This window comes from Pundamilia nyererei, unplaced genomic scaffold (genome assembly GCF_000239375.1).
Source record: "Pundamilia nyererei isolate P.nyererei 1_Seehausen unplaced genomic scaffold, PunNye1.0 scaffold00121, whole genome shotgun sequence".
In the NCBI taxonomy this organism is placed as follows: domain Eukaryota; kingdom Metazoa; phylum Chordata; class Actinopteri; order Cichliformes; family Cichlidae; genus Pundamilia; species Pundamilia nyererei.
The window spans coordinates 503,635-525,855 of record NW_005187522.1 but is presented as its reverse complement, the minus strand read 5'-3'; the positions used below and the strand labels follow the sequence as shown (position 1 = coordinate 525,855).

Here is a 22,221-nt window from a genome sequence, read left to right as displayed (position 1 = left end):
TAAATACACTGCAGGGGCTGTAATTTTGGCTGCAAGTATAGTGAATGAATTTATGTACGGCACAGACAAACCGAAAGTATCCCACCAGCTGTGTGAGTGCACCACCGCTGTGCGGCTCCCTGTCCCATCAACTTCAGCTCTCTGCTGGCAGCCACCACCAGTCGGTCACGGTGGTCCAGACACGTCAGAAGGCTTCTGAGGAGTTTCACGGGTACAGATATGGGGACTGAGTGAAGAAACCATAACGTCCTTCATCGGCAGCATCCCGCAACCAGAAGGTAAGGGTTTAGTGATAAAATTATTTCGAGCCCTGTCAAAGCGGTTCGCAGCTGCTTTTAACATCTTATTATCTGAATCTGCCTTCGGCTAACCATAGCTAGCACCTAACCTTGCTAACAGTTTTAAGCTGCTGTGGATTCATTTAATTAAAACGCCAAAAAGACCGGACTGTGAATGTATTTATCACATAATGCAGAAATATATCGACTTTCCATTTGAAAGCGGTGACCTAGTGAGTGACTCGTGTTTCACCGTTTGCTGTTACGGTAACGTAAACCCAGCGATAACACGGTGGCTAGCTGAGGGTTAACAAGCTGGCAAGCAGCTAGCTGACAGAGCTCCGTCTCCATTCATTTTTTCCTCCCATGTACTATTTTCACCCACTGTTTATAGCTTGGATTTGTACCAGTTAAAGCACGGTTGTACAAAACAACTAAGATTTATGGTTTCGCTTTTCATTTATTTCCGCAATGACATCGAAGTATGTATGTACTCGGGACATATGTCAAGCCATACACCAGCTTTAATCTGCAAAATTAGCATTTTTATAGCTATAACAGCTCAGGCTGACATTAAAACGGAATGACTCAACTGACTAACGTTGGAGCAAGCTTGTGTATCGCATAAACTCATGTTTTGTATTTAGCGTTGGCTTGTAAGCAGCACTGACTCCTCACATAAGAAAACACCTGCTTGTGGGTGGCCTTTGAAAACACTAGTAACCAGAATCTTGGTAGTTTTCCAATCAACTTGGAGACAACACTTTTCTCCCCCAACGTTTTAATTTAAATGTGTAATATTAGAAAACCCCATACCAATACTCTTATTTAGTCATTCTGAGTTACAGGTAATATTAGAAATTCAAGATACAATCTGACATAAATCTTGCAAATAACCTTATTTTCATAAATGTTCGGTTACTGAAACTATTTGAAAGGCAAAATCTTAGTTACATTAATGGTCAATTTGGGGTTATAGTTTGTAGCTTTTAAATTAAAACAGTCTAAACATTAGAATCAGGTTTTAGAAGTATTTTTCTTTTAATGCAGATGCTTAGTTTAGTTTTGGCCACAACTCAGATTCTTTATTGATTCCATTATTAACTCCTGTTCAATTTTCTGCAGGGTGGAAAAGTATGTTTGCATTCATTTACAATCTCAACACTGTTTCAGATCAGAGTCTGGACACACTGTAGAAACAAAAGACATATAAAGTATTTCATGTGACTCAGGTATGCAGTTACTCCACTGTTGCACACTGCCACACTGTAGTGTGACTTCACTACTTTGCAATGAAAAATAAGCTCGGATGCTTCTGCTTCCAGTAGATTGGATAATTTCTAACTAGTTCTCAGTTCCCTTATATGTAACACAATACAAGTTTACCGGACCATAGACTATAAATGCAAAATAACTTTGAATGAACATGTTTCTGTGTGTGTTGGTTATCGTCTACACTTAAGAGAAGAAAACCTTTTGAAAGCGTTCAATCTTCCGGATAGAATTAGTGTTGGTACTTTGACCACTTGTGCTTTGTGTATTGTCAAATTCACAGAGATTTTGCAATTCACTGGAAAATAATGAACTACACTTTGATTGTGACCAAAAAAAATCTCCTTTTCTCGTGTAAAAGTGCAGCTTGGCACTCTGTGGGGTTTGGTTTATGTTGCACATAATGAGCAGGCTGGTTTTGTGTAACTTAATACTTGAAAGTGTGTAACATGAACTTTGTGTGGTCTAGCAGAACTGATTTCTTTTGTTACCCAGTCAAAGCAAATGTTGACTAGATCATTCCAGATGAAAGCCATAATTGTGGAGTAGACCATAATACAACATGTCTGTGCTTGTAATTCTTAATTGCTCGAGTTTGTAATTTAAAGATTTCTTATTTGTTAAATGGCACATATAATTTTTCTCCATGTTTTATCACTAAGAGAAAGTACTCATTTATTTTCCACATGGCTGTTGTTAAATTCTTGAACACAGAACAGATCCTAGCACAGGGGGAGGAAGAGCCCACAGCCCTCAACTCAGTGGGCCTGTGTTTTCTTTGGTCATGTTTACAAAAAGCTTAGCAGATGGGACAGTGGGGCTGAGACCTCTTTGGAAGAGCCTCATGCTTTATGCTCATTTTAGGAGCGAATGCTGGAAGCCAAACTAGAGAGAACCTCCTGATGATAAAAACGTGTTCATCATGGCTTGAACTACAGTCTCATCAGTGTACCGCTCTACCCGATTTATTACTTATTTATTTGTTTTAGTGTGCAAAAATTATGATATTGGTGCTGTTTAAAAAAATTCCATCTGTTTTCTGAGCTCATGTGACAGCTGGCAACAAAGAAATCAACATATTGAAGTCCAGTGTACTTACTGTCCTACTTTCGATGAGCCATCTACAATAACAAACACCTGCAGCAATGAACCTGACAGGTATACGTGACTGACTGTAAAAGAACATCTTGCTGGGGATTGCTGTTTGGTTTTGCCTACTCTTATCAGGGGAAAACATTGCATAGCTGTTCACAGAAATTAGCATTCTCTTATCAGCTATAAACCACAAGTCCAAAGAAGCCATCCCATTGGCTAAACCCTTACTGCCATGTCAGCTGACTGGACAAGCATATGTTCATATTCTGCAGAGAATAAAAGAAAAATGACAATTTTTCTTACTATTACACAATCGCAGCTGGCTTCAGGTAGTGTATCTGTATTTACTCCTGGGAAGGTCATTGCAAGGTGATTAGGTGGACCTTATTTGAGATTTGATTCAGGATGACAGGGGGATATTATCACCATAATCTGAGAGAGGAAAACATTGGTGCTAGTCTAGTCCTGAGGTGGATAAGGCTGGAGCTGACGCTCTGTTAATGGTGATGAAGAGACAGAGATCTTGGGGGAACAGGGAGCTCCTGGGAAGCAACACAGAAGACAACACAGACAACAGTGAACAGGATGAGCCATCCTCTCAGAGGTCATCTTGGTTCCTGGTGAGTCAGTACTGGCAGGTTTTCTGGTTAGTCACAGCTTGGGCCTGAAACTAGAGGGCCAAATAGGCAGTTAGTCATTTTCTATTGTTTGGTTTTGTCAGGTTGCTTGGTTTGTTGGCTTGTTACTGTAACTAAGCCTAATAGTTTCACACATGATTGCCTTGATTTGTAATTTGATGTTAAAAGAAGTGGGCAGTGAGGGAGACAAATACAGGATTGTGATCCAGTCAAAATAGTATAGATTGGCTCATGAGTCTTTCATCACCTGTGCTAATTATGTGTCATCTGAAATACCGAGCCGTCCTGTTTAATTTCTGACTGTAGTCTACTTTTGCATTGCCCTACTTCTGTGCTGACCCTGAAAGAAGGAAAAATAAATGTGTAGAAGCAGGTTGAAGCATTTGCCGCACATTTTCCAAATGATCCCGTGATAATTTGCTCAGTGTTAATCCTACATCAGTCCAATAGACACGGTGTACGTGTACTCTGACTTTCTGACACCGAAATAAAAGTGAAAGTTAAATATCTACAGTACTGTAAATCTCTTTAAAGTGTTATTTTGGTAAAAAGTTCTTAGTTTCTAGAGATGGAGAAAGTAGATAAAGACACAAAAATCGGCATACCACATTTGTACCTTTAACCTGTAATATGAAAGATAGTGCTGGAGCTAAAGTGTATTGTATTTTTAACTCATTCACTGCCAGCCATTGGCAGTGAATGAGTTAAACCCATTGACTCATTCACTGCCATTGACGGCTATAGACGTCAATGGCAGTGAATGAGTTAAGTGTCATACACAAAAATATAGGTTCACTGGTCCTTCATATTATAAACACATACCTAACGCTTCAGTCATACAATCTGTACTGAAAATATGTCAGGTGTGTAAACCCTGGTTGTTACTATATTTATGCGATTATCCCAACAGAGTGTAGTTGACCTGTTTTTCACATTGTCACTGTGTACAAATTTGGGGTGAAGTTCGAGAAAACGCGAACGCGGAGCTTCCTGTTTCTTGGCTTCCTGCTGGTATCAAATGATCTGAACTTTCTACTGCTCTTTGAACTTTGTGGTGGCTGTGATAGCTGCTAAAGTGTCCTGTTTGCCTGTCTGATTATGGTTTAAAGTGAATACTCTGTGCATTATACTCTCTACTCATCATCCTACTCCGAATGAATATACCACAGTTGTTTGCCATATTCCATGATGCCACCCTTGCACAAATGTCCCTATTCTCTACCCCCTTACCCCCTCCACCCCCTCCACACCCTCCATCACTGCTCTCATGACTAGATTCAGAACAAAAGGTTAGTGTAAGACAGAACATGTCAGGTTATGTAAACCCAATGAAGTCAGTGAGGCAATGTGTTTACAGGCCCCAGTAAACTAGACCCTGACCCAGGCAAACCAAAGTCATGTTTAAGTTAATCGTTACACACACTCTGTGTTGCAGAGGACAATCGAGGACAAATAATCTAGTTCAGTGAAGAGGCCATAGTGCACCAAGGAAAGTTTTTGTAATTATGCAACGATAGCCCTGCCCTGTGTACTCTTTCTTTGGTCAAGTAAACTGAGCACTTTGCTTGTTAAGGAATTTACAGTCCTGCAAATTGCTTATTCCAGATGATTAAAAGCATTATGACAAAATGTACAGCATTAATCCTGCTCATATTAAAGCCACAGAAATGTGGTTTTAGTTTATGATTTGATTTTGACAGTAGTGTTTAATGGGTGTAAACAGGAAGTCAACTGCTTCCATAGCAGCCTTCCTCTGTCTAATGTTGTTCACGTGGGACAATGGCCAGTTATAGGACAACAGTATAACTCTAGCAGTCTGTATGGAGGTCAGGAGATAAACAGACACCACAGGGTAAGCAGGAAGGGAGGGAGCTTTCAAGTGGAATATTTGTAGATTTCATAAGTGGTTGTGTCTTCTGGACTCTTGCTGAATAACAATGCTTTTAGCTTGTCTTTCCATTTACTCTGTTAATATTAGTTTTTTTGTTTTTGTTTTTGTTTTTCTCTGTACAGGCGGACACCATGAACTACGTTGGCCAGCTAGCAGGTCAGGTTCTGGTGACTGTCAAAGAACTGTATAAGGGCATTAACCAGGCCACATTGTCAGGCTGCATCGATGTTGTGGTTGTCCGTCAGAGAGATGGCACCTACCAGTGCTCGCCATTCCATGTGCGCTTTGGTAAGCTGGGCGTGCTGCGCTCCAAAGAGAAAGTGGTGAGTTTTTTTTGGGGTTTTTTTTTCTTTCACTGATGTGTCAAAGCATTAAGCTTACATCGATTCATATACAAAGCTCATATATTTATATAGATAGATTCATATAAAGACGTGTCAAACATCAAATATCGAAAATTGGTCTGAAAGCATGTTTCTATATCACCAAGTTTTTGTGTTTTGTTTCCCCACAACACGCCCAAATCACTTGACTGAACTGTTGGTGGTTGAGTTGCATTGTGGGTAATATATGTACCAAGTTTTAACATTGGATTAACATTGGATATTAAAAATGTTCTCTGCTCCTGATTATAATATTCATTTTTCAAACTGATCAATGAGGTTTTGCTAATGTGGAAGTTCAATGCAAAGGCTTAAAAAATGTAACTATATTTAATTCAATTAAAAGTGCGGATGAAAAGATGCCAACCTATTTAATCGATGGAATGCGTTTCATATCAATTCCATCATGCGCAAAATGGCGTTAAGGACATCTCCCCCAGGACACAGTCATAATGTCCTCCCCTGAACAAAGCTCCTCCACACTGGGATCAAAAAAAGCATATGACTCTCCAATCCCAGTGTGGGTAATTAACAAATACTGAGCATCGAAATCACAGGCTATGAATCATTCAGGGAAATCTTTTATGTTTGCTCAACATAGACGGGATGCTCTGGGCTGTTCTCCCTCATTGATGGTATTTGTTACTATATCATCTTGCCTGGGAGACCCGATCCAATTAATCATGGATGATGAGCACTTGAGTCCACTTCTCACTTTTTGTAGCACCTCTACATTGGCCTTATAGCAGGGAGAGTAGGTTGAGTGTATTAGTGTATTGTAGTAGGGAGATGTAGATGCAAATGCTATGGCTCACTGTTATGTCTATGTTATTGAGGTTTTTTCAGTTTATAGGGTTATATTAAGTTTAAAAAAATGTTGGTATTCAGCAAGAAATTGGTAATGGATGGAATATATGATGTATTTATTTTAAGTGTTTGTTCCATAACACAAGTAAGAATGGTGAACTCGTCTTAACATCTATTTTTAGTAGGACTGGTATTGAGTATTACGAATAATCAGATTATAAAAAAAAGTCTCAATACAAATTCTTTGCTTCGATGATTGTAGCGCGCCATTGTTACCATGGAAACGCAAATCCGAGCGATCCACCCACATTTACGACTGAAAACATTTGTGTAATACAAACGTATTTATGAGCAGCGTGTGAATAAAAAAAGTTTAAGGAAGTTAAGCCGGTATACACTGATAACACAACACTAGTGATGATGAAGCTGGGATAGTTAAACTAGGAGTCTTTTTACACACGGCAAAGAGCAAAGAGGCGGAGCTATTAACGAGACGTGAGCTCTGTTGAGAAAAAGAAAATCATAAACAGCAGTGATATTCCTGAGATCAACATTAATGCCTTTCCTGGGGAAAAAAACTAGAGAGGGGGGTCATTGACAAAGCATCTGATCAACAAACTCTTGATATGAAGAAAAGCAAACTTTGTAGCAACTCCATCGACCGTCGTTTGTTTCACGCAATGAAAAATCTGCAGTAGGTTTCCAGAAGTAAGGCTACATTAAAAAAATGCAGAGGAACTGTTAACGTAGTCTGATTCCAGAATAGTTCAATTATATATCTTGCTGAAGACTAAGGGCTTCCATGTTTTACATGTTCGCTTCCATGTAAGCGAACATGTTTTTACATGGAAGCGAACAGGAGAGAGTATAAAGGGGGGGCATGGTGTGTACTAAACCACGTTTATTTCAAGATTTTTATAACATTTATTCACAAGTGAATACATATAAAATAGTGTCTCAATGAATTGCAGTAATATTTAAAAACGGTGAATCATCGTTAATATCATTAATGTCTGCACCATCACCATCATCTTATTTTCAGCAACACAAAAACTTTGCATCAACACACTGGTCAAACTTCAGAATGCTGATATACTCGCTTCTCTTCATTACAGCCACCACATTCTCCTTTAAAGGCTTGCAGACACAAACTTACTCATTAACTTGCAGACTCAAACATGCAGAAACATGTATAAAAACTCATAAAGCATTCCAAGAAGACAGACTAAAGATATATATTTTTTTAAAATCCTTAGTTTTATGCCTCTTATTTGAGTATTTAAATATTTTTGCATTTAAGAAAATGTATTATTTGAAAAACAAAAACAAATCCTTTGTATTTAGGTGTCATATTAAATTTTGTTTTTGTTTTTTTTGACAAATGAAGCAGATGGCAGATGAAACAAAAAACAAACAAACTGGAAACCAATTAGATTTTTTTCTCTTATTTATTTTTCACTTTTGAATATATCTCGATAATAAGACAAAGGTATTTCTAATCAGTTACTCGATGGAATAATTGATAGATGACTCGATTACTAAAATAATCGATAGCTGCAGCTGTACTTCTTAGTATGGTTATGTTGTGCACTAGCTTAGAGAGCTTATTTACTTGCTGGTGAACCGGAGTGGATAATGATTTGCGGGGGGAACTGACACTGTCTCACCACCTACCCAGAATCCCGATGGGCTTAAAGGGGAGGAATGAATGAGTGGTTTCTATGGCAACAGCAGCTTTACAACTTCTATGTGTGGGAGAGGGAGGAAACGTGAAGGAGGCCTGAACAGGGGCTGTTGTGTAACAAACAGTTATGTCTGTCCCTGAGATCAGTTATTAGCGCCTTGTGCTTTTGCGATAAATGCAATAAATTGTGTGGTATTTGGTACTGACATGCAGATATTTTAGAGAATTATGAGTGGGAATTCAGCTATAACTGTTTGCCAAATACTAATTAAAATTTGGCTGCTGATAGTGTGTCTGTTCCCGTACATCAGTCACTTTGGTTGGCAACCAGAAAAGTTTTTCAAGTACTATGTGGTTTCTAAAAACATTAGAGATGTTAATTAAGTGCACTTACACATATTATTTTCCTGTTCTTCTAATCTGAAAAGTGAACGTCAAGAGTGAAATAGACTTGTGTTTAACAAAGCAAAAAAAACCAAACCCCAAAACATCTTAATATCCTGCCTTAATTCAAGCATTTGTAAGTGGCCGTGCCTCGCAATCATTCCAGTGATGGAGCACAGTGTTGGCAAATCCACATCTCAGCTATTCAAGTGCATGTAACCTGTCACACACTGTGAACAGCTGAAGAGGACCCTCATTTATTCTAGCTCATTATTAATTGGGCATTGAAATTACCAGCCACTACCACACATAAATTTCCTCCAGCACCCCTGAAGGGGTGAAATTAAATCTTGAGGCTGTAGAGAACCCACAGCAACAGTAAAGGACAGCATCAAATGTACAACCAGACGGATAGCACAAGAGGGAGAAAAACTGATTATTTCTACAGCCATTGGTTGTAAATTAATATTGATGATTTGGTTTCAAGTTGCAGAGCACTTGTGAGTCAGAGTCTGTCTCCTCCTGTAGTCTCTGCCAGACGTGACCTGTTTTTTCTTTTTTCTTTTTTGTTTTGTTTTTTGTTTTTGGTGTCAAATTTCTGAATGGCCCCCTGGTCCACTGGGGTTTATCTGGCAAACATGAATGGCCTTGTTCTGTTGGCAGGCTCCACAGAAAGCAAGCCCAGAAGACCCATACGCTTATTAGGTTTTCTAAAGCCTCTGGAGGAAGATGGGTCTCTGAGTGCATACAGACCATGTATGTGATCTTGCAAAATAATGGAAGTATAATAAAACAACCAGTGTGATGGGTTTTTTTTATTTTTATTTTTAAGTCAACTAAAAAGGGTAATGTAAGATTTTTATTGATTGGTTGATACACAGGGTGATTGACGTCAATGAATAACTGTTTTCAGTGTCAGTGTCCTATTTTATTTTCTGTTCTGTACTATTGCATTGGCAGTTTTTACATTTGAACAGCAGTGCCAATACAGCCCTCTTCAAAAATTGCATACTTAACATTGCTGGCTTCTTCAGTCTGTTAAAGTGTTGGCATTTAGACACCGGTCACTTTATGTTAATGTTTATCACATAATCTTCATGAAGACTGTAACAGAGAGCGAGTTAATCAATCTGTGGGCATATTCAAAAGCCACACTGAGATAGTGAGATGACAATGTCAAAAGCACGATAGAGTGTCTTAAGTCATTAAGCCATGGTCTTGTACATGTCTGTCAGGTAATGTGCCTTCATGCTGTTGAAGCTTTTGCCATGTTAAAAGTAAAGCACAATTGTTACTCGTGACTTTTATAGGAAAGTGAGCAGGAAGCTCATTCAGATAAAAGTGACAAATTGTTCAGAAGATGTCAGACTAATGAGAGAGGAGCACATGTTTGAAAGGGAATTATGTGTCTTCTTTCCAGATCGACATCGAAGTGAATGGAGAGCCTGTAGACCTGCATATGAAGCTTGGTGACAATGGAGAGGCCTTTTTTGTGCAGGAAGCTGAACAACAGAATGTAAGCCATAAGCATAATTAAAATAAATAAATAAAGTAACAAAACTGCTAAAGGCTAATGACACAAAGTTTCATTGAGACATTTTTCCAGATATATAATTTGTTCATTCTCCTTTTTGTGCAGTCTTGTTTTGAGTTTTAATGTAGCAAAGTCATGAAATATTTCATGTTGAAAAAAAGAAATGAAACTTCAGACATGTTTTCAAAACATCTTTCACTTTGCTTTCGTTGACCCAACACAACAACAGTCTTGCCTTTGCTTAACAGCATTCTTGAAGTAGAAATGTAGGGCAGTGTTTGTAGGAAGAAGTGATTACTCCACCATATTGCATAGTTAACCTTTGCTCAGGCTGCTATTGTGACATCTCAGCAGTGACTTCTACCTTATTCTGCAGGACCTGAGTCAATATTGTGTTTCAAACTACGATTATCCTTGTTTAAACATATCTTAATCCTCATGTCCTGCTTTCCTATTTCAGCAGATTGTTCCTGCCCATTTGGCCACCTCCCCAATCCCCACCGAGAGTCACCTGTTCTGGATCTCAGAGGTGGAGCACAGGGTACCAAAAGATCTGGAAGATGACCCCGCCGACCCAGAGGACCCTCCTGAACCTCCTGCTCCAAGCACTGTGGCCACAAAAAAGAAGAAAAGACGGAGAAAGAAGCACAAAGGAGACCCCCGTAGAGAGGAACTGACCCCGCCGTCAGTCACTACTGGTAATGCTGTTGCTGCTAATGCACCCGCTGCTACCACTGCTGCTATGTCTAGTACTGGGCAAAATGAGGAGATCTTTGAAATGGATCTCAGCTCTGACGAGGAAACTACAGTTCATGTATCAAGGTATGTTTATTCAACGCTTCTTGCCAGATTTGTGTGAAGAGATCAGTTAATTATTATGCTTCTTCTGCACTCTGAATTTAGATCACCTTCAGTGACTACAGTGCGTGACATTGACCCTAAATTACCCGCAGCCAGACACAGCCTTGATGGTTATCCAATGTCTGATGGGGACTGGCCAGCTGGTGATGGGTATGTGCTGACATGAACCGAAAGTCGTTAGCAAAGATAGCACAGACGTGTAAGTAGCACCTGTTTTACTAATACTTGGCATTTCTTTTTACACCCCTGCAGCCATAGTTTGTCTCAGGCCTTTACCCCAAAGAGTGACTCAGAACTGGTGATGAGGCCTTCAGAGAGTTTGCTCAGAGCTGAGTCTCACATGCAGTGGACATGGGGAGAATTTCCAGAAACCACAAGGGTAAGCACTTCTTCCCAGTGGAGTTCAAACTATTGCCAGTTGACTCATCATCACAATAACATTACGTCCAATTTTTTTAGGTCACCAAGAAGGAGAAATCAGAACCACTGAAAAAAGTGACCATCACCCCATCAGAGAGCACCCATTTCCGTGTCATCCTCAGCTCGGAGGCCATGGAGAATGAGACCGAGGTTGAAAAAGGCGATGCCACCTCCTCTTCAGTGTGTAACATTGTCAAGCCCGAGCCACGCACCCCCGTCACCACTGTAACACCTGTGATTCCAATATCGTCTGTTAGCACCATATCATCTGTTAGTCCGGAAGCCCCTACAGAACCCCTTGATATCCTGCAATCAAGCATAGCAACCTCCACCTCTTCCAGTAACCAGCAGACAGATTCACCATCAAAGAAGAAAGGTATGTTAGGTGGCTGCAGATTGGTGCTTTTTTAAGGCTTGTCTTGGTTATGAGTTTGTAATTTGTAAATATATTGTATGTAGGTGTTCCGAAGAGGAGCCAGCATCAGGGTCCTGAGGATATCTACTTAGATGACTTGAATGTACTTGAACCTGATGTTGCTGCACGATATTTTCCTAAGAGGTATGATGGTTAAAGATCTGCCTAATTACTTAACCTTTGTAATTATAAAATAAAAGCCAAAGCGATTTCTCCTCTGAAGTATCACTGACAGCCTGAAAGACCAGTATCATGGCATGTTGTAACCCTTTTCTTCTCCTTCTCTTTCTTTTTCTCCAGTGAGACTGAGGCAGCTGCTAAGCACTGGATTGACTCTGAGATGCACTCTGGTTCACAGTCCCCACAGTCGGTGGGTAGTGCTGCAGCTGACAGCGGGACAGAGTGTCTCTCTGACTCAACTAGTGACCTCCCTGATGTTACTCTTTCTCTGTGTGGAGGCCTGACAGAAAATGCTGAAATATCCAAAGGTACACGAGCATGACACTCACAACAAAATGTATCATAAAGTGAACATTTTTGTCTTAAGCCAGTAAACATTCAGCTAACTTTGTTGCACCTTCTGGATTAGCCACATAAAGTGTCCAGCTACTGTTAGAGGAAGCTGTTCTCAGATACATATTTGTTCAGATGTGTAAATGTCGTACCCAGAAGTACTTTCCCTCTCATCAAATTAACATGTACTTTAACTCTTCAGGAAATGTGTCTTCATCTCTGAATATGATGTCATAACCTTGTTAAACAGCAGAAAAAATGTCGGTCATCCGAGTCAACATGCTTCTATCTTATGCTATTTTTATGCACGTTTTTTTGTTGTTTTTTTTAAATATGAGAGTCCTGCCATTTCTCTCATTCATTTTAAAGATAACAACATAATTCTTTAAGGGGAAAGAAGAACAAAAAAGCAAGAACATGCTCATTTCCTCTGGACTAATATCATAACAGGATGTCCATATTTGGTTAAATGTTGTTGTTAATTTGCTCTGCATTTATTGCATTACAAACGATGATCACAGACTACCTCCGCAGTCATTACAAACTGTTAGAGGTCTCTAGGTTATATTAATCCTTTGGGATTTAGGCTTTAGAAGCTCTCTGGGGTTATCAGAGGAAAAAGTTTCCTGACCTTTATGTCTACTAAGATGTTATTTCTCACCACCACTGACCTTTTCATCAGCTGTCTTTAATTAGTCTTCTTCTCCCCTGTTCATTTCCAGAAAGGTTTATGGAGCATATCATTACCTATCATGAATTTGCTGAAAATCCAGCAATTATAGACAACCCCAACCTGGTAGTAAGGATAGGGAATAGGTATGTAACTGTTTTTACTTCACATTGGAAATGCACTAGAGAAACATTTCAAACGTATGGTCAGGATTACACATTGGTAATTGTCTTTGTCTTCAGATATTATAACTGGACCCTAGCTGCACCTTTGATTCTAAGCCTTCAAGCATTTCAGAAGAATTTACCAAAGGTAACGTGTGTTTAATTCTTTACTCTTTGTACTGTTCATTCATTCATTGTCAGCTGGCAGCTATCTCATCATTAAATGTATTTGTTTTCCTTTTTATGGCAGGCTACAGAGGAGGCCTGGGTGAAGGAGAAAATGCCAAAGAAGTCAGGCCGCTGGTGGTTCTGGCGTAAGAGGGCGGATAGCACAATCAAGCAGGTGTGCATGTTGTTAGTACAAGTGAACAAAACAAAATTTGAGGTGGTATCTGCAGTTAGTTTCTGTTCCCTCTTCATGGGCAGTGTCCTGTTTTCATATGGATATTTTTTAAACTTGGCTAATTGGGAATTTTATTTTTCTTCCTACTTCGTCCAGTCGGAGACTAAGCTCGAAACTAAGGAGGAACCACATTCGGGAGAGGAAGGACCCTCCACATCTCAGGAGAAGCTGGCCTTAACGTATGTGACACCAGAAAATCAAAAACTATATTATTATTATACATAGGGAGGAGCTTATATTTTGGTTTAATGAGGAAGAATATTAATAATGTAACTAAGATAACATTGAATTTATTTATACATCTAAGGATCTTCAGGTCGAATCTTTCTGAAACATGTTTTTCCACTTGTCTGTGATAATTGACTATCATATCTGTGGTTATTGTACTGTAGGCCTAAAGCAAGAGACTCATCCAGTGATGAAGAGTCCAAGGAGGTGAGCGCAGCATCCTGTCAAGAGAGACTGCAGCCAGTGGATGGTCAGCACCATCCCAGCCCACACACATACAGAAAGTCACTACGGCTTTCCTCTGATCAGATTGTAAGTTCATTTTACACCTTTTCCTTTCTCACATTGACAAAGCTTTCTCTGGATTTGTTATAAATGTCATAAAATATTATTTAATTTCAAATATAAAAGTGTCTGATTGTCAGAAGATCAGCTTATTTTTTTGCTGAGTTCTTAATGAGATTTGTGTCTCAAGTGTTTTTATTTGGCTGTTTTGTGCTCCCTCTGCTGGCTAACTATGAACTGCAACTAGTGTTTGCTCCATTTGTAGTCTGTAGGGGGCTCTAAAGATCTGTAGATGGTCATTGTACTGTGGCAAGAAAATGATGCCAGAGAGTAATGCGTGTGCTGTTGAAAAAAAAAAATATATATATATATATATATATCTCATTTTTTTGTTTGTTTTTCCAGGCTAGTCTGAAACTCAAGCAGGGGCCAAATGATGTGACATTTAGCATCACCACTCAATACCAAGGCACATGCCGCTGTGAGGGTACAATCTACCTGTGGAACTGGGACGACAAAGTCATTATCTCTGACATTGATGGCACCATCACAAAGTATGGCCTTCCAGTCACTCAGAAAATCATATTACAGAACACAGTTGTAATAGCAAGCTAGCTGCTATGTTCATTATGGACAGTAATAGACAGGGCAGTAAATCAGTCAGTTATTGTAGCATCCAATTACATTTTCCTGTACATATACAGTAATAAGAAAACATTATTAGAAGGAATTTCCCTTGGGTGCTCTACCTTAGTTGCATCCTTTAACGACAATTAAAAATAATGTGTACAAATATTGATTTTAACATATAGGTGGGAAGCAATCAGTGAAGCGACATTTAGATAGATCTTTTGTTGCATCCTGTTTCAGTTCTTGTAATAAAATGTGGATCTAATTTTATAGTTAAAACACTTAAAGCCATCTGTTGCAAACTCGCCATGGAAACATCCATTTTTGCACTAAAACTAATTATTATGCTACCAAGATGGAATCTATAGTGCAGTGTTCAAGTGTTTCTATAAACTGCCTGCATACTTTAAATACAGCTCCTTATTTATTATCCACCAAATAAGGTGGGGAGCAGGTAAATGAACACAAGATTAAATTGTTGCATAATATTATTCGGTTAATTTAAAAAGGAACAAAAGCTTAAAATAAGATTCCAGCTCAGAGTAGCTTCACTACCATGGACACATTTAAGTCCTTCACAAATGGCATATATGAAGCCTGTAATCCAGTTCTATTTGTTTCACGCTCTGTTAATTACTTTAAAGCTAGTCATATCTCTTCTGAAACAAAACTGATGCCTGCTGCCTTCCTGACGCCCACCCTGAAGTTCATTGGTGGTCGACATCAAACGGCTCCAAATTGACTGCAGCTTATTATCTCTGTGACCCTTTAGGCTAACCCCTGACATGCTGCTTTCTTTGGCTAACAGGGTAAAGAGCACAGGGACTATAATGAGGACATTTACATTTCAGTCTGTAAGGACACACAGCCAGCTGAGGGTGAGACTGTTTCTCCCCTATAGGCCAGTAATGCTCGTTAGTGGAGAACAGCCCATAATGTTCTATATTTATGATAAAACGGTGTTATCGTGCTTTATGTGACCTCTTTTGAGCAGTCAGTACTCTGCTTTCTCTTTCTCTACTTGATGTGGCTGTTTGATTTATTTCTATCTTATAGTCAGTGATATTGATATTTTTGTATGTGTTTAAATGTTTTAGGTCAGATGTATTTGGACAGATACTTCCACAGTTGGGGAAGGACTGGACCCACCAGGGGATTGCCAAGCTCTACCACTCTGTAGCTGAGTAAGTGCACAGCAACACTGATTAATTATGGAAGACGCATGAATGGTTGGTCAGTGGTTAGGACTGTCTGGGGTTGATTCCCAATCGGCTCTTTGTGGAGTTGATATTTCCTCCCAGTGTTTGCGTGGGGAGCTCTGAGGTGGATGACTCAGTAAGTTTAACTGTAGTTTAGGCAGAATTATTGCAGAAAGTAAAAACACCATTAAACCAGCCCTTTCGTTTTCTGGTTTTATTTTTATACTTAAATCTGAAAAAATAGAAAATGTATTGCATGAATGAAGTCAGCTGTAGTGAGTCTGGGTATTGGTTTTGGTAGTAAATAAAAAGTTTCCTCTGCAAGATTTTCTTTTTTTTAAATTGAATTGTTGTGACTTCTCCATATTATGAGCGCAATCAATATAACTCATCCAATTTAAGTGCTAATCTTAGTAGTTGCCATTAAGGTCATGATAATGAACAATTATTAATGAGCACTGCTCTTCCCATTCGCAGAAATGGCTACAAGTTCTTGTACTGCTCAGCCCGGGCAATCGGCATGGCGGACATGACAAGAGGTTACTTACAGTGGGTCAATGATGGAGGCACCATCCTACCCCGAGGACCTCTCATGCTCTCTCCCAGCAGCCTCTTCTCTGCTTTCCACAGGTAATATAAGCTCTAAATGGTTACCAGTCTCGGTATCATGAAGCTCATTATATACATTAAATGATTTAATTTAAATCCTCCTTATCCCCAGATATTAATGTTGTTTTCAAACCACCCCATATTTTTCACCCTTAAATCTTTTTTTTCTCTACAAAGTTAGTTTCACTTTAAAAACCCTATTCTCAGTCTCAAAATCGTCCCCACTCTCCCGAGCCTCGTTCTTTATAATAAGTCTTTCATATGCCATGGTTATTAAGTCTACAGCAAACTCAAGTTCATGAATTCCTATCTAAAAGGCATTAACTGTGTTGGTATTAGTGCCGTCACTTCTCTAAAGTACGCTCATGGCCAGCATTTTCTCTGTTTTGGATTATTCTATTCTCTTTATTTCCCCGTTGCTGTCACAGTCTCTTTTGCATTTTTAGAGACATGATTTGTGTGAATGATTCTTTTGTTGAAGTGGTGAGGAGATCCAGAAGGAGGCTGCTAGCTTTCTATATTTTTTTGATAATGTGGGATCATTTGAGACATCTTGTAGCAGAACGTCTATTTTTGACTCATTTTTCTAAATTTAAATATATTTGACAAAATAAATATTTAAGGTTCAGTTTTAGAGGAGTTTCACAAATTATTGAAATTATTTCCTTCCTGGTTGTAAAGGTAAAATATATTTCAGAGTCTACTAATAACCAAGACTACAACAAAAATACAATTGCTGACACATCTTAATATTTTAATTATTGTAGAAGAACATCATCAGAATGACCTATTAGATCCACCTACTGTCTCCCACACATGTTCATCTGTCAGCCTCCTCTAGCTAACTCATGATACAGTAGCCTTCATGTTAAAGTTTGAGTATGTAAGATGTGCTGCTAAGCAACCAGGCATGCTGCAATTGTTGTTTTACATTGGGGGGGGGGAATCAATCAATAATTTAATCCCACACACCCCAAAATTCACTGTATGATGAATAAAATGACTTTAGAAGAAGTTCCAAACTAACTGATGTGATTTTATTTTAACAGTTACATGATTTTAAAATGACCCCTTTCGGTATTTCTCCCATCAAACATGTTTCCCAGCAACACTGGTTTCAGTGAATTATGACTGTGTTAATATAATGTTAATTAAACAATTAAATACTCTTGTGATACTTGCTTGTTATGCCTCGTAGGTCAGATATTATCCAAATGTTAATACAGCTAAAGCAAGTATCCTTTTCTCACTTTCACAGAACAAGTAAAACTTTCCAGTGTTGTTAATGGTTCCCTTGAAAATGTTGATTTCTTTTATTCAGTGTGTTAATCACATAGCAGGGTTTTTGTGTGACCTTGAAACCTGTTCAGAATGGCTAGTGTCTCAGCATAGCAACCTGCAGCATTGCTGATAGTTGTGTGGTGCAAACACTTGTAGATATTTGCATTATTTATGTGTCCCTCTTGTTTTAATTTGCTTAAATCAGAAACACCCCTACCATCTGTGTATTTGTTTTGAGTCATAATTTTAAACAGAAATTGGTTGGATTTAGGCCGTGCTATTACACGATTTGTAAAGAGGACAAAAGTCATTTATAAACAAATTCTTATCTAAAAACAGTCGGAGAAAGGGGTTTGAGATAAACGAAATATGTTTGATCAAATTACCTCTAACTCAAACTGGACACACGGGAAGGATGTGTATGCCCTCTAATAAAACTGTCTGTTTGCTTCAGAGAGGTCATCGAGAAGAAACCAGAGATCTTCAAGATTGAATGCCTTACAGACATCAAGAACCTGTTCCAGCATAACAAGCAGCCATTTTATGCCGCCTTTGGGAATAGAGCTAATGTGAGTTAATGCATGTTTGAAGATGTCAGACTTCCAGACATTAGAGTGCTTGTTTTTTTGGGGGGGTTTTGGGTTTTTTTTGGTTTGTTTTGTTTTTTTTAAAGTGCGCTTTTCAGAGGTTGATGCAGTTGTAATTCATTGCAAGAGCAACATGACACTTTGGCAGACACTTTGAGTTAGCAGACATGAACGTGTGAAATAAGTACTGGGCTGAACCTGAGCTGAGGTCATTGTCAGAGTGTGATCGCGAGTGACTTCATCTGTGGACGAGAGCTCAAGTCGGGCACAGCATCCCGTCTTCAGCTGCATAAACACTAACAGTCACATGAAGGGTCAGCTATCAAAGCCCAGTCTGCCTCGGTCTCTCCCCTAAACAAAAAAATAAGACACAGCCACACACTCACTCTTCCTCTGGCCAACCAAAAACATTTACTCCAGAAATTTACTGCCATTACATGCATTAGGTGGAACACAAACAGGAAATCTGTGGTTAATGTTATTAACGTGGTCATTTCAGTTTATTATGTATTATGTATGAGAGGCTACTTTCCGAACATTACATAATCAAGAGTGTTCTCAGATGGCTGTTAACAGCCCTGTCAGTAATTTTTCAGCCTGTAAATGACAGGTTCATTCGCATGCTTTGTCTTAGAGGAAGCAAAATGGGGTTTATGTGTTTGTAATTAATCCCAACTCAAAATAAAAGCTTGTGCTATGCTTATAAACGGAAACATTTAAAAAACGTAACTTAAACTTTGAAGCAGTCGTATTTTAGAGGGAAGATTGAGCCTTTAATCTTTATGTCTTCATACAGGATGTGTTTGCCTATAAGGAAGTCGGCGTTCCAGTGTGCAGAATTTTCACAGTTAACCCAAAGGGAGAGCTGATCCAGGAGCAGACCAAGGGCAACAAGTCCTCGTAAGTACATTAATGGTCTGTGTTTGTCTTTCGCAGCAAAAATCCCCAGCAGGAAGTATAGGACGTTGCTATCATTGAACGTTTTTCTGTTTTCTTTATTTTCTTGTTTTGCTTTTCCAGCCATTACTGTTTCCTTCACTCTCACATTACTGTAAAAAGAATAAAAGCCTACAGTCACAGAGAGTCTTTTGTACCCTGCAGCAAGCAAAACAGACAAAATTAGAGAAAAACTAGGGAACATAGTGGTGCTTTTAGCAGCTCAAGCGACAGATATTTCCCACAGGATCTGATGGAGAACAAAACAGAAATAAAAAGAGAGCTGGCCAGAAACACACCTTAAAATTGATTCTAGTCTGCAATGTTTTCCTCAGGTGGCCTGTGTTTTTTGTTCTTTCTGTATTTAGATTGATCAATACATTTCAACGTATTTCAAATCTAAAATCCATTTTTTAAATATTTGTTTTTCTTTATTTTTTGTTCATCACTAAATACCTAAAGTGTATATATTTTTTAAGATTTATATATTGTATCTGTTCTCTTGCTCACTCTGTTTCTCTGGTTTCGTTTTTTCCCCCTTCGCAGCTATGGCAGACTGAGTGAGCTGGTGGAGCACGTGTTCCCTTTGCTGAGCAAAGAGCAGAACGAGGCCTTTGTAATGCCAGAGTACAGCTCTTTCTGTTACTGGAGACAGCCAATACCAGAAATCAATCCAGATGAACTGCTCTGAGTCGGTGTGTATTGATACCCAGCTATACAGTAACATTCAAATGAACTGTGCACCTGAATGCACCTCCTAAATACATGTGAAGTGGAACCAGAACTGTTCCTGCTAATTAGACTTACACAACACACAGACACAGTAACCATGAACTCAGAAAAGTTGGTAAACTGTATTTACTTGAGAGATGAGTGGAGATTATCAGAACAGTAAATCCTGATGAGTGATAACTTAGCGTTTATTTCACAGAGACACTCCACGTATGCCTCTGTGTGAAGGCATCCTGCCCAGTGATAACTTTCTAGTCCATGTTCTTGTACAGACTTGGCAGTTGAAGATCCAGCTAGTATCTCGGTAAACTTGTAAACTTGTAGAAAGCCATAAACGACGCAGGCAGAAGTCCCTCATGAGGAGCTAGATTCCGAGCTGAGCAGAAGTAATTTAAGAAACGCCCCGAAGAAGTGAAACGTAATGTTTTAAATGGAAAAGGCACACATTTAATTAAAACAGGACAGGCAATTAACACTGGGCAGTTGTTATGCGGCAGTCATATTTTACTGTAGGTGCTGTGTTTGCCCAGAAGCAAGTAACCAGCCTTTAATTGGAGGCTTTATTCTGTTCTAAAAATACAGTCGTGATAGAGGTTGGCAAATAACAGAATAACACAAACACAGAACCGTCCACAGCCGTTAGATTTCAGGAACTCGCCACAGTAAGTGTTCAGTTGTCCTCTCGTTCCTGACTCTTGCCTGACTGTGCAACAGATTTCATATGGCCGCTACACAGCGAGCCATGTTTGGTACTGTTAATATCCAAGGTCGTACCTCGGATATGCCATACCAAGTATGTGAGGATGCACAGTTTGCTGTGACTTAAAAAAATGAAGCAGCTTCATGGTGTATTGTCTTGCTGTTGTTTTAATATGTTTGTTCTGTTATGCAAGCTCTGGCAAATCACGTGTGTTTAGTTAACAATGGAGTCATTATTTATGATGATCAATGTATTTAAGTTATTGATTTCTATTGTGAGGCCTTTGCTTGTCTGAAAAAATAATTGATCACCAATGCAATATTTCAGATTAGTATTTTTGTGAGGCTGATCACAGACTAACATGCACTTAACAGTAACTGCTAGGCCTTGTACAAGCTTTCTTTGGTCACGTCTCCAGCAACAAGCCTGTATTTCTTTTATTAACAGTGAATTTTTCAACATGTAAGGCACGTAGACATTCCTGAGCAAAACCTCAGAGTCTGTAGTATTACCAGATGTGTGTAAATGTGAGAGAGGATGCTTGAGATGGAACAGTGGATATAAGCAAATTTGAGAAGAGCTTAAAATGAAGGATATTGCTTTGTGAGGTCCTCCGTAGGATGGACTGCAGGATGATGGTAGTGTGTGTGTGTACCTAATCACAGAGTGCTGCTGCTGTTGGGGTGGCAGCATCCTGCACCCTTTGCTTAGGTTCCCTCGGTGGCTTTATCCAGCGCACTTTGTCAAAGTTGCACCCAGAAACTCAAGACTTACAACTCAGCACATCTCCCACCCACATGCACTTCACCGACAGTCTAAGTAGACAGTAGACCAGAGTATGCAATTACTGCAGCGTTTGAGCATAAAGAGTTTGAGTTTTACCTTCTTGACTATTCAGTTAATCTGAAATTTGTCTATTAGTGAGTTTTGAGAAGCTTAGTTTGTTTCAAGTAGCTTTTTTTGTGTGTATGTTTTTAAGGCAGAGGAAAATGATGATAATTTGGGGTAACAGGCAGCAAGGTAATATCAGAGCTACCCCTTAATGTGTGTGCTTGAGAGCGTGAGAGACAGAAAAGCCTGATTCCCGTGCCTCTGGTGACCAGAGGAGGATAAACTGTTTTTTGGAGATAAACAGGAAATACTTGACTGTACAGGAAGTGTTTAAGGCACTTCCCCGGCATTATCTATGTATGATTTAGGAAAGGAGTTTTGGTCAGATGGATCATATCTCCAATGCAAGTGTAACTGACTGTGTATGCCAGTGTGGACTAAAAAAGCAGGAGCAGCCAAGATCATTTCATAAAAATAAGCACAATTTATGGTGACAGCTACATGCACTGCTGATTTCTTTTCTTTTTTTCTTTTTTTTTGTTTTGATGAATACAGTGTGCCCCGCTTTGATTTGTTTGCTTGTTCTCTGCAAAGTGGTGAAGTCAAATAGATCTATCTTAAAATCAACAAGAAATTCCATTCTTTCTATGAAAGTAAAGCATCTTGTGTGAAAGAATCACACTTCATCTTCTCTGATCCTGGGATATGTGGTAAATAAACGTTTGAATGAGTATATATGCTGACCATCACATTCTTCTTTGATGCCTTTTTGTTTTTTTCTTATAACGTGT

General features: G+C 39.1%; 1 protein-coding gene across 2 annotated transcripts; it reads left to right on the top strand.

The window, feature by feature from the left end:
• The first annotated feature begins 97 nt into the window (after nt 1–97).
• On the top strand, nt 98–21,961 carry lpin2 (lipin 2). Of its 2 annotated transcripts, none has more exons than XM_005742500.1 (20): nt 98–278; nt 5,297–5,497; nt 9,853–9,948; nt 10,430–10,788; nt 10,870–10,977; nt 11,080–11,206; nt 11,287–11,623; nt 11,707–11,806; nt 11,963–12,150; nt 12,898–12,991; nt 13,088–13,157; nt 13,260–13,352; nt 13,509–13,591; nt 13,805–13,952; nt 14,331–14,479; nt 15,653–15,739; nt 16,232–16,384; nt 18,099–18,213; nt 19,028–19,131; nt 19,714–21,961. In XM_005742500.1, the coding sequence occupies exons 2-20, from the start codon at nt 5,306–5,308 to the stop codon at nt 19,856–19,858; spliced, it is 2,748 nt and encodes a 915-aa protein (XP_005742557.1). In that variant the 5' UTR covers nt 98–278; nt 5,297–5,305; the 3' UTR covers nt 19,859–21,961. The 2 variants fall into 2 exon arrangements, with proteins under 2 accessions (XP_005742557.1, XP_005742556.1); XM_005742499.1 differs by having other exon boundaries at nt 10,427–10,788.
• The last annotated feature ends 260 nt before the right edge of the window (nt 21,962–22,221 follow it).

Coding starts and splice junctions, on each gene's coding strand:
- lpin2 (XM_005742499.1), top strand. CDS start 5,306: ATGAACTACGTTGGCCAGCTAGCAGGTCAGGTTCTGGTGACTGTCAAA. Junction 13,158..13,259: donor TTCAGAAGAATTTACCAAAG/GTAACGTGTGTT, acceptor TTTTTATGGCAG/GCTACAGAGGAGGCCTGGGT. Junction 14,480..15,652: donor ATTGATGGCACCATCACAAA/GTATGGCCTTCC, acceptor TAAATGTTTTAG/GTCAGATGTATTTGGACAGA.